Source organism: Eleutherodactylus coqui, chromosome 6 (genome assembly GCF_035609145.1).
Source record: "Eleutherodactylus coqui strain aEleCoq1 chromosome 6, aEleCoq1.hap1, whole genome shotgun sequence".
Taxonomy (NCBI): Eukaryota; Metazoa; Chordata; class Amphibia; order Anura; family Eleutherodactylidae; genus Eleutherodactylus; species Eleutherodactylus coqui.
The window spans coordinates 80,371,107-80,384,397 of record NC_089842.1 but is presented as its reverse complement, the minus strand read 5'-3'; the positions used below and the strand labels follow the sequence as shown (position 1 = coordinate 80,384,397).

Here is a 13,291-nt window from a genome sequence, read left to right as displayed (position 1 = left end):
CCTCCAACTATTACATGTCAGCATTATTCTCCTAATTTTTCGCAAAGTAACCATTTAGACCCCTTCAAGCCCCGGGGTCCATGTGCAACCGCAACCTCTGCTCCCCTTATGTATCTGGTGACTGCTACAGACCCTGTGGGTACAAGAATCTGAAATCTGGTTGTTTAACCCCTTTTAAAAACAACTGTCTGCTCTCCTGACAAGTCTGTTTTAGTAAATACTTACCCTACCCATGAATGAACAGCACTGTAGCATATTCCTAGAATTCTGCATTGTGTTGTTCCTCTGTTATTCCTCCTGGAAATAGATGACTAAATTGACAACTGGATGTTACCACTCCTCTTTGTCATTCCAGCCTGTGCTCACATAGAGAACCAGGACAAGATGATTCAGTGCCCTGAGCCGATTAGGAAATTGACCCACCCTACCGCCCCTAGAATCAAGTAAAAGCCAACTTACTCTCTAATAAAAGAGATTTAAACACATCTTTAAAAAACTGATGCAGGCAGAATAAATATTTAACTTTAGTTTTCTTCTCTATTTGGCCCAGACCATCCTGGCATTTTCTCCCAAAATCTGCAGCATTTTCTGCTGAAATATCTTTACAGGGTCCTCCTCTCTCGTGGGCATTGTGTCATATATGGATGTCTATGTACACTATATCCTGATGTGGGCAGTGTTGGAGCTCAGTGCAGCGCTGAAGTCGGGAATAGAGGAGGATCAGCTGGGAGAGAGGATCGATGAACAATACAAAAGATGCTCATTGCTCCCATGGTCTTCTGTAACAACAAGTACTTCCATCAGTGATGGAAGTACTCATTGCATAGAAAGTTAAGTGTTGCAAAAAATTTTATTTTTTACCAATAAAATTGTGATTCCCTCACCTGTGTCAAAGCCGCACTCTAGGTGATCGCCTACCCCATGTCCCGGCTACGCCCACATACCTTGACATTGTCCAATCAGTACTGAGAGTGTTAAACTGTGTAAGGACACACCTAGGAAATTGGTAACATCCTTTACTTATAGTAGTCACCCCAATAGAATTGATCATGACACGGCAACAGCTAAAGGCTGAAAACTTGTGTTTACCAATAAGGACTGGCAGAGCTGAGTATGTCATGTGGCGTAATATGGCATACATGGTACCATAGTGTACCCTGTGTGGTTTTACAAAGGGCTGTCGGTAAAAAAGTTGTAGTTCAATTGCAAATTCAGCAATGCTCCATCTTTATCATGCACCAAATACTGACCTAGTCTGGAAATTTGCTTGTGACAGATGAGTCCCAGTATGTAAACCCATTAGCTAATTTTGAGAGTAATGATTACTTCCCGTTTAATGGGCATCTGTTTAGTCACAAAAACTGGGCACCTTATACCAAATCACTTAGTAGAGCTGAGTTGTGCTTTCTACAGTGTATCACTGAATTCATTGAGATGGATGATATAACTTCCTTTTGGTATATGTAGAGTTGTGGTCTGCCTATTACTGTGCATAGAGATACAGCTGCCAATCAGTGGTTAGAGGCTGGGTTAGGCAGGGCTAGTCTGCAACTCATGAATATCGAGGACTACTTCCTGTGTTCCTCTATGTATGTGCTGTGACTGATAAAATGTACCAATTAAAGACCATCTTTACTTCCAGTAGATGCTACCTATGGTCACATTTGACCTTCAGAGATGGCACTAAGGTTACACTTGCCAAAGAGGTAGCAAGTGAAGCTACTATAAGGTCTAAGGCGAAGACCACAACTCATGTTGGCCACATCCTAGTTCTTATTGGGTGGTGGGAAACTAAGCAAGACTACTCTTCTTTATGGATACTTCAATGAGAGTAAAAAGGGTAAAGAATCAGCCGCAGGGTCAACCAAGGAGGTGGGGGATAAGGAAGCCATGCCCTCTGTTGTGGATTTTGGTGGTGTCAACCAAGACTAGAAGGTGGCTTTGTTATCATTTTTGTGCCCAACGCTGGCTGCAAGCCAACCGTGATGACCACTGAGTTACCCTAGGGTCCAAAACATAGGAAACCCCCTTTCCAGTACATTATTTGACTGTTGATTAAGCAATTCCCTATTCTCTTGGCTATAGTACCTCCCAAAATGGTTCTGCACCTATATCCCGGTGTGTGGTTACCTAGAAGTATAGCAAACATATTTTCTATCTTCAGCTGCAAGTGGAGGTGATAACTTTCATGTTATGTTTCTGTGTTGTAAGTGTGTGTTTGTCTTTCATTCCTACCCGACAACCCTCATTCCTGCCCCTCCCCCAAACCTCTCCCTCCCACCTTCACCCCACAGAAGGGTTTTCCAGCGAGGGCGAACTCCTGGAGATTATGGAAATCAACAGACAGCAAGCAGGAGAGTACGAGTGCGTCACATCAAATGGAGTGTCCATGCCCGACAGCAAGAAAGTAATGATTACAGTCAACTGTGAGTGATGCATGCAAGGGAAACATTTATTGGAATTAGGGTGGTTAAAATCTTCTGTGTGGGTAGGGGCTTAATCGGTATTTTTTACCCCTAACAGCCATAGTCCTTTATGGAGACCATAAAAAATGTCATTTCAATTTTCATTGGAAAACCCCATGGGGAATTTTTGATGTCACTGAGGAATCCTGATGATGTCATCATTGGGGCTTTCCAGATGAGCAGAGAGCCCTGGGTCCTAGAGACCCATGTACAAAAAAAAATCTGATCATGTTCAACAATGCTGGGAAATAAGTAGGGTAACTCCAGTGCTGGTATGCCAGAGTTACTCTGCTTCTCTCCCAGCATCAGCATAGAGGCTTATCACCCATCCCCAGCAGGAGACACTGCAGCTATTATAACACGAACCCCAGCATGGAGCACTCTTATTTTCTCTCTAGCATATTCAATGATGATAGAATACACACACCCTTAAGTTATCAATGATTCTGTATCTAAGCGCAATGTAAACCATTCAATGTAAAATCAAATTAAAAGCACAAAACCGTACATAACACTATGATGCTAAAGGGAGTAAACATTGTTTGGTATCCCAATGAATCCCAGTTGGTATATCAGAAAATGTAATGGTGAAGACTGAAGATAAATACGTTTTTTGTATTTTCCCTGTAAGGGGTTGTCTGCAGGAAGTAGACAGCTCTGTTCCCATTGCAGTGGCCAGACTTGGTATTACAGGCAAAGTTCCAATTGAAGTGAATATCCTGCAGTACCAAGTCTGACCACTGCAGTGGGAATGTTGCTGTCTGCTTCCTGCAGAAATCAGCTGTGCATGTGCACAGCGACCCAATGAACAGCTTATCAGAAGGAATGCCAGGTGGTGAAACCCTGCTGATCTACTATTGATGGTTTATCCTAAGAAGACACCAGTATTATGAGTGTTATATGGGCAGGGGTGGCGTACAGGGAGGAGTTATGGTTCTGGCGACTGAGTCAAGCAAAAACAGTGGTGCTAACCTTATCAACCAATCAATGCACTGTACAAACACTCTCCAGGATTCTGATTGGTAGCTACGGCAGACATTCCAGCTTTTGTCTTTGCACCTATTTTCATAAATATTCACCCCCCCCCCCCCCCCGAGTCATACAATAAGTCGTACAGCTGCAAAATATTTATGTTAAATGCGCATTTTTGCTTTTAAGGCCAAATACTGTCGCAGTGCCGGTGGGGAATAAAACAAATGTATTATTTATAGAATGAGGGTCCATATTATGTGCCTGAAATCATAAAAGGGAGCGTAATGCTAAGGAAATGGCCCACATAAAAAACATAAAATGCCGTTTTACAATAACCGGGTGAAGCAGCCACAAGCCCTCAGCCATATATGTCAGGGAAAAGAGCGAAGACGCAGGCTTCAATGGCAATAGATACCGAGTGGAATGGTCTCATTCGTAGATTTGTCTCTATCATACGACAGAAAGCAGCAGTCGACTGCAATCCCAGCGCTGAAAAACGGAGAGTGCTTTGTGGCATTCCGTTCCCGTGGGAGACCTATTAAGGGCATTAAGGAAATAAAAGTCATAGTTACCATGTAAATATAATATTTTACTTCAGAAGGCAGAAAACGTATTCACACCGCAGGATCCAACAGCGGAAATGTGGAACCTGAAATCAATAATTCAACTAAACATTAGAAAATATTGCTACAATTGTAACCAACACGTTAAAGTGCTAATCTGCGCACATTAATGGAAGTTAAACAGCGTTCCCTCTTCAAAATTAAAAAGTTCCCAGTGACTGATGGGGTGCGTTCCCGCGGGACTGATTCGCTGGGGATTTTCTGTATTGGAAAATATGTACTGAATCTGTTAGGAATCCACAGAGGCAAGAAATGCGCCACGTGGGGTTGTTGTGGCTTCCCGTGTAGAGATGCTGCAGGTTGGCTACAAGTTTCACACTTTACATCCACTGCGCTGCTGCTGCACATGCTGCAGAACTTATCAAGGTGGAGTAATCTGTATTCTTCATGGGAACATACCCTTAAGGCCTCATTTACACGAGCGTGTGTGATTACACGCAGACGCAATAGGGAAGAATAGCCGCAATCTAATTCTAAACTTAATTAGCGTTTTCTCTTCCATTCACACGAAAAAATCACTGCAGCGTGGAATTCCGTCAGTCAGCAGAATGACTCCTATTAGCTTTTAGTAGAAGCAGCTGTCTTCTTTTCCGAGCATCGGACGCAGTTGAACTCCTCCCTCCTGCCTTTTTTCTCCAGCTCTCATAGGAATCCATGCGAGCCACCAGCGTTTTTTCTCAAAAGATAGGTCTATCTTTTGACGCTGCATGAAAAATCGGCAACCAAAACGATCGCCAGTTTGACAATTTTATGGCATAATTTTTTTTTTCTTGTACCGGAAAATGGCTCATATGCTTAAATGCATTGGTTCTCATGGCTGGATGCTCGGTCGAGGTTTTAGGCCTCATGTCCACGGGGAAAATCAAATCTGCTCCGGATTTGTAACGCGAATTTGGGCCGCGGATGCAGTGCGGATGAGCTTAAAATAGTATTTTATTGCATGCGGATGACACGCGGATGCGTTTTTTTTCACGCGTGTATGCACGCGGATGGCATTTTTGCATCTGCGCGTGAAAAAAAATGCAAGGCCACTGAAAAAGAAGCCAAACTTGTAATCCGCATGCAGATTTCACGCACCCAAATAAATGGCATTTAACACCCGCAGCGGATTTCCCGCACCCCATAGAGATCAATGGGGCCATCCGGAGTGTGATCCGCACCTAAATGGAGCATGTCCATTTTTTTTCATGCTCCATGATTTTTCTAATTCACATTTATTGACCATCCGCGGGTATTTAGCTACCCGCGGGTGGTCAATGCATTCCTATGGGGCGCGGATCCGCGCGCGGGTGATCTGCTGCGGATTTTAATTATTATTTTCCCCGTGGACATGAGGCCTTATCGTGGCAAAATAGCTATGATAAAACGCTTGTGTGAATGAGGCCTAAGACTGAGGCTTTTTTCCCACGAGCGTATATGAGCCGGTCGATATACGCTATGCTGAGAGAAATGAATTGGTGAACGGGCGCACAAATCAAACGTTTGTGCACCCGTTCAGACTGCATGGGTCCCGACGCATATGTGCCGAGACTACCATGATGTCGCCTCTTTTCCCTCCCTCCCCATGGCAGGCTCACCTCTCTTCTCCTCCCCGCTCGTTCTTTGCAAACAAGGGCGGAGCTAAGTGCCGGTCCATCCGGCCCCCTCCCATTGATGACTATGGACAGGGGGCAGGGAGAGGGCGGGAGCTTAGCCCTGCCACCCACCCATTGCACAATTCGCATGGCACAGCACACGCACGAAAATAAGGCATGCAGCATAATGTCACATGAGTGTGAGTTCTGCCCATCTCAGATACAGACAGAACGTGCAATATACACTGAGGGTACAATATACACTGAGGGTAACTTCACACGGGCGTGTGCAATATGGGGCTGTGAACACAGACCCATATCACGCTTTCCACCATGTAAATTCCCCATGGATGTCAGTCGCGGCGGAGGATCATGGAATTCCCCCACTATTTCCAATGGGAGACCTTGCATCGCCCAATGCTGCCGCCAGCCTCATTGAACACAATAGCGCCCTGATGCGAGAGTACGCAGAAATATAGAACATGCCACGATTTGTTTACTACATTGCATTGCGGTGCTATACAGGAAAACATTGCTCATCTGTATGACTCCATTCAAAAGAACAGGGTTTATATTTTTGCAAGATTTGTGAGTTTCAACGCACAAATCTTGCGCAATTGTGAAGGCAGCCTGACTGCAGAATGCGTTTTGCATAACATTTTGCCGAATTTTTTGCACTTTTGCCACACAAATTAATTGTGGATTTTGTTGTGGAATTGCTTTGTGCATATTAGAAATTCACAACAACAAGTCCACAAGACTAATTAGAGGTCACCTTTTTGGCCTATGGGACAAAGACATGTGGATTTGAAATTATGCAAATTTGAAGCCCCACAGGATAATATGGATGGACAAATTCCATCCAGTGTGAAAGGTCCTTTATAGAAAAAAGAAATCCTATTAGTTACATTGAGTGACATACTTTGTATCTATTTTCTGGTAGAACCTGTAGCTAACAGCAAAATCAGCCCAGTTCTCCAGGAACCCAAATTTTTCCTTCCTACACCAACTCTTCAGCCACTATTTTACCTCCCTAATCTCCCGCTGCCTTTCTGGTGTGGCACGAGGTACAGGTAGCATTGGAAAAAATACTACTTTGGAGGTCCTTGCCCTAAGCTTACATCCCAGGTCCAAGAAATTGTTTTTAAGGACCTTCCATCTACCTCTAACTTTGTCATTGGTGCCAATGTGAACTATAACCGCTGGGTCCTCACCATCCCCTCTCAGTAATCTGTCAACCGATCCACGATGTGTCGAACCCGTGTGCCAAGAAGACAACTCACTGTTTGACAATCCCAGTCTTTGTGGCAGAATGTCCTGTCTGTGCCCCTAATAATTAAGTCCCCCATTACCATGACCCATCTATCCTGCCCTGTGCTCCTGTTCCTCTATTACTGGCACAGACATCCCTTTGGCAGTCAGAGGGCATGTCATGCTGCAACAGCGCTAATCCTGTTGCAAACTTCTTGGGGTGTGCCAGATCAGGACTAGCCTCTTTGCCACTCTCCCCTCAATCCGTCCTTCTAACTGTCACCCAGCTAGCTGCCTGATCATCGTGCACTCTCATGCTACCATCTACCCCTAAATCTGCCCCTCGAGTGCCTGCTCACATTTCGTACAGCAGTCTACACAGCTGTTCAAGGACTGCATACATGGCACAAGATGTACACTGAATGGCATTGTCAATCATGGAGCACATTCTAAATGGGGATGGTACAGATAAAAATATAACAGTAATTAGATATATAACTCCCTTCTAAAGTAGCCAAATCTAAAAGTCAGTCAATTTTAAGTCACACACTTAAAAGAACCACACTTTAAATCGACCACCCTTGCAAGCTCTCACCCTCACTTTTTTGTTTGCTTTAAGTAGCTCTCAGCATCAGTAACTCCTCCAATGAATCCTCCGTTTGGAAGCAGGGGGCAGTAAATAGAAAGTAAAAATACACATTACTAATTTTTGTAAATTTACTAAATATTCTCATCTTCACAATAACATTTACTGTATGCAACATTTTTTTGCTTAGATCCTCCATTCATCACCGATGTTAAGAACGCTCAGTCACCCGTCGGGAAGCCAGCTGTGCTTCGGTGCCAAGCATTAGCCGAGCCCCCAGCAGAGTTTGAATGGTATAAGGATGACAAGCGGTGAGTACAAGAGCTAGCAGCGAAATATTCTAGTTGGTGGATAAACAATATGATCTCAAACTAGTGTTTTTAAACACAAAGCTTGTAAAGGTGGTCTTTGGTTACTTTTTTTTTACGAGACGACTATTGGGCACTTAAGCACCCAGGAGCCATCCAGTGATTATCGCTCCTGTACTTTCACATCGGAACAATTATCGGTCACTTAATGGAGGTGGAGCGTGTCGGAGATCTCTTCCGGCCACCTGCCTCCATTTACAGTAAACAGGCAGTCGTTCATAGATAATTGACTGCCTGTTTATACTGGCTGATAGTCGTTTGGTCTTTAGCTGAGCGGAAACCAAGCAACTCCAACAAGTGAGTGAATCTTACTCAAGTGCCCTGTCGGGTCTCTTGTTTATTTTGAATGACAGTTGCCTGTAATCGCTGGATTGGGCAATTATTCGGGCGACTGTTGGCCCGTGTAAAAATTACCATTAAGCTTTATGAACAATTGCATGTGTTCCTGGATTTACAAAGATAAGAAAGAGTCCTATAGAAAAAATTAAAAAAGAACCAAATGTTGGGTTTTGTCTCTCTTCCACCTGGGCTACTATTCCACTCTTTTCTATCCCTTTAAGAAAAAAGTACAGTATAAACCTTGAGGTGGTCCACCTTTGTTTGCTAATGTATTGGCACCCATTGGATGGAAACCCATTTGCACGTTAATAGGGAAAAGTGTTGTCAACATGAGTCAATGCCTCAACTCCCTATAGGCTTCTCCAGTGCTTCATACAGCACATGCTATGTCTATTCCTTCATGTGTTCATCAACATATTACTGGTGGAGTTTGCCATATGCTTACTGAGCACATCGTATATGTCCAGGCACTAAGATATGTTTTCAATTCTCTCAAGGAGTAATATATAACTTCATTATCAATTGTATTGGACATTTGTGGTCTAACACTATCCAAACTGTAGGACCTGGGGTGTTGTTAGTCCATGAATGGTCCACAATGGTGCAGCCTATGAAACTAAAAGTCAATGTTTGACTAAGTAAAATCTTCCAAGGAACACTGTGGGCCTTGGTGAGGTCAGGGATGACTTACCATCTATCGTTGTCAACTAAACATCTCCAACATCTCTTTCCAGTTGACATCTCCACACTACATCCTATCAGTTCTGCCTCAAATGATGAGCTGATTATACTGTAATGATGACAGCAGCTCCAATGACATTTTCTTTTCTTTTATCTTCCCATCTGACTGCCCCGGCCTCGTCTTCGACAGTCTGACTGGCGGAATGGAAGGTTTGAAGATCCAGAACGAGAGGACTTGGTCTGTGCTTCTGTTTTCAAATGTCACCTCAAGGCATTATGGGAATTACACATGCCTGGCATCCAATAAACTCGGCTCATATAATTCCAGCGTGCGACTACTCAGTAAGTAGAGTCATGGTATTTTTGCTTTTTATGATACCTGTTTTGTTAGCCAACCCTGGAAGGAGGAAGCATCCGAAGCCAAGACATAATTCAGAGGAAACAACCTGAGGGGCTGTGATTAGTGAGCACTGAGGTGGTGTCCATATCTCGGAATGATGTAAATGCCTCTCAGCCTGAGGTACAACATCATATTATTCAAAAAGGATCGTATAATCTCTAGATTTTGGTGAAGAACTTTAGTCCTTATTTGTCGGGAACGTTATACAGTAGGACCATGATTCCAGAGGGGGTCAGTAAGAATTCATCAGGGTACCTCATAAGCACAACCCCCATGTACAATTATAAAAATCCCATAACCAACTTAATTCACTACAAGTGCCATGCTTAGTCATGTTCAACTCATAGTTTAAGGTGCCACTAGATGGTTTTTACTTCTGGGTCAGCCTTCAATGAGGATTAAGGGTATTGAGGTGACACAAACCATATACCAGAGGGCCATGGCTTTGGGCAAAATGGAAAAAGTTCATAGTGTTTACCGAAAAGGAAGGTACCAGTAAGAACAGTTTGAGAGCCCAGTTCCTTGATATTTTTACTGCACATCAAACACAGGGGTCAATAAGTTGGTATTCATCTGTATCAATCTAGTGGGTATGGCCCATATGGGGACATGTGGGCAGATATGAGGATGTGTCAAGGGGAATTTTAAAATAATAGTAAAAATATCTACAAAAGCATCTGCTAATATTCTATTCTATTTCTAAATTGACTTGATCCCATGGGTAATAGAAGTGTGTGACAAGTTGTAATGGAAGCCATTACAGTGCCTATAGGAGTTGTCACCCACTTCCGAAGACTCTGTAAGGTCTATTACAGTGCCTAAAGGAGTTGTCACCCACTTCCGAAGACTCTGTAAAATTTATTATAGTGCCTAAAGGAGTTGTCACCTACTTCCAAAGACTCTCTAAATTACGTTACAGTGGCTATACGAGTGGTCACCCACTTCCGAAGGCTCTGTAAGGTCTATTACAGTGCCCATAGGAGTTGTTACCCACCTCTAAAGGTCTATTACAGTGCCTATAGAAGTTGTGCTGCACTTACACAGGCCTTGAAAGGCCTATGAGTGTGGTCTCTCAATTCTGGATTATTGGACATTCTTAGAATAGCATATAAAATTCACTTTGCAAGAGGATAGATCCTTCCAGAAGAATAGGAGCCCAAATGAAAAGCCCAAATCTACTCTTATCACTTTTGTTTTGCAGAAATTCACCCTCACTTCTGCTCCCTCTTCCCTATGCTTTTACAAATTTAAGTGTCAGTCTTCACTAAAGCTCAGGCATTCTATTCATAAACTCAGAAGCTCAGGATAAGCAGTATAGACTTGTCTAGAAAAGGGAGGACTTCAGCGCATTTATTTGTGACAAGAAGCAGAAGAAGTGAGTTTTGATGGTATGATAGAGATTTCTATAAATGAACATTGCAGCATACATTCAGATATCAGAACTAGCCATTTAATCAATTGACACCAGTAATATAATGTTACTCAATAGTAAGGACTCAATTAGAAACTGATGAGCCATATGGCACAATTTTCATTACTTTCAATGGGAACTTGGCTTGCAATCCCAAACTGGGCCATTGCAATCTGGCAGAGTGCCAGAGCGAACAGCTGATTGGCGGAAATCCCAAGCGACAGAGCCCCACCGATCTGCTATCGTTGGCCTATCCTGAGGATAAGCCACCCATAGCCCATAACTGGACAACCTCTTTAATGCTCCTTGCTCCCAGTTCCTCTTGACTTTTGGAACTGCTGGTCGCACACAGAATCCTTACGTAACCCTGTGTGCAGTGGTGCTTGGAAATGAGGAGCAGTAAGTGACAGTAGCCAATATGTGTTAGATCACTTCTGTTGGTATTGGCCAAAATTGGGCCACCTTGTGTCCAAGGGGTCCACATCAGCCATTACAGTAGTATTCCTTCCTCATGCTCAGTACTTTGCGGAGTCACCACAGATTGCTGGTTAATTTTGTAGACTGTTTAGATTTTGCGTTCCTGTGAATCCCGTTGCTGATCTATATCCAGTTGTGAAAAATGTATTCTTCCCAGCTACCCTCCGCCGCCCCCACCGAAGGGGCCTTTTATGCGCTGAACTTTCATTTCCATTCTAAGCACAGATCTCAGAATTCCCATCAGATACTAATTTTATTTATTTTCATGTTGAAGATTTGTTACATCAGTTTCAGAAAACAATAGTCACTGATAGAATCTGAGCGGAACCAGTGCTCTATGAATGCCAATGACGCCATTCCTATTCCGCAAGTTGATGAAGAAGAAATTGTTTCTGGAAGGAGGGATTTTTTTTATTTTTCTTAAAGCATGTACAGTAAAAATCCTCATAATCCAGTTTCCCAAGCAGGAATATTTGATTTCCCAGATTGTCAGGTTCTCTTTAATTAGCTAAATCCATCATCTGGCTTCCAGTGGTTTGGAAATAATGTTAATTCAGCACTGGACAGAATACTTGGTCAATTCCGGATTAGCAGGAAATAATCTGGTAGACCAGATCGGATCAAAATTCTCATTGGTGGTGGTGCAAAATAACAGTTCTCTTGCGAGTTGTCACCATCCACTGTAATACCAGTATTGTCTGTAGTGTCACCATCAAAGTGATGTCACCAAGTTGCCAATGCATCGTCATTGTAGTGACTCCGGCATTGTATTCAATGTAATGGTAGGTCCGTATCAACCATGAGAATAGGAAATGACTACATTGACTGTTGTCACGCGTAATTTATTGCATGGAACCTAAATTCTTCAACACTACCAATAATCCAGCTCCACAGCGGTGCCAAGGCATTCATACACCCTTGCCTGTCTAGCTCTACTGGAGATATGTTTGGGGGCTCATCACACATTTTTGCATTGTGCAGTGTCCTTACTCCAAAATTCCTAAAATACAAAATATAGAATTTTGAATATTCAAATGAGAAGATGGAATAATGCCTCTACAGCGCCACCTATTCTAAGGCAGCATTCCTGCAAGTCAATGTCAGAACTTTCAACAAGCCTTGTAATAATGACTGGGAATATAAGCCAAAAGGAAGGAAAGAAAAGCTAACCATGTACAGACAGCTGTTTCGGGGGTTTTGCCCCTCATCAGTGTACAGTAGTTTGCTGGCTGGGTGAGAGGCCTGTGACGTGGGTCTAGAGGCCTGTTAAATGGTTTGACATTGACTTGCAGGAATGCTGTCTTCTATTAGGTGGCGATGTAGAGGTATTGTTCCTTCTTTCCATTTTCATATCAATTTCCCAGAGGAGCGTGCATTGCCTTATAAGACTCCTCACACCTAGAAACTTTACCCCTCTTGACCCACATCATGGCCTCTTACCCTGCCAACAACCTACTACACACTGATGAGGTTACAAAAATCCTGAAAAAGCTGTCTGTACATGGCTATATATTTTCCTTCTGGAGAAGACTCTGGCTTTGGCTCATAATTTCCAGTCATTGTTACAAGGCATTGACTTGCAGAAATACTACCTTCTAATAGGTGGCGCTGTGGAGTCATTGTTTCCATTTGCATAAACTTCCCAGAGGAGCATGCATGGCCTTATTGGTCTCATGACACCTACTAGATGCTCTCCCTAAGGAGAAACCTTCCCCCTCTTGACTCATTTTGGATCTGCTGATTTCTTTGCAGTGAGACCCATTATGTAGCACATCAAGTGACAAAACAACGGTGTCCCCATAACTGGTTCCAGGTATATGTGTTCCCATACATCCCCACTAGTGGTTTGACAAGCATAGAACATGTTTAATAAATTGCCATTGGTGATGACACCTATTAAGGACGGTCTCAGGGAATCCCCCAATCTTTTGCTCTATGCTCCCCCAGTATATCTTGAAGCTAAGCATTGTTTTTTCCTGCTTTGCCTACTGGCTGTAATGCCATGTACGGTTGCCACATGAAGTCACAAAATTGATGTAAGCAATTTTTATTCGCCACCCCCATTGCCCAGTTTTTGCCTCCATTGGGGCATAGCAAAGCAATGAGATCCGTTTTCTTCCTCCTGGTCACCATGTTCCCTGCCT

The 13,291-nt window shown here is 43.2% G+C and overlaps 1 protein-coding gene across 1 annotated transcript in view; it reads left to right on the top strand.

Annotated features, from left to right (window-relative positions):
• IGLON5 (IgLON family member 5) overlaps positions 1-13,291 on the top strand; it is a 443,482-nt gene that overhangs the window by 392,094 nt on the left and 38,097 nt on the right. Inside the window, 3 exon segments of the mRNA XM_066607050.1 lie at positions 2,295-2,426; positions 7,662-7,782; positions 9,050-9,201. Coding sequence (XP_066463147.1) covers positions 2,295-2,426; positions 7,662-7,782; positions 9,050-9,201 — 405 coding nt within the window.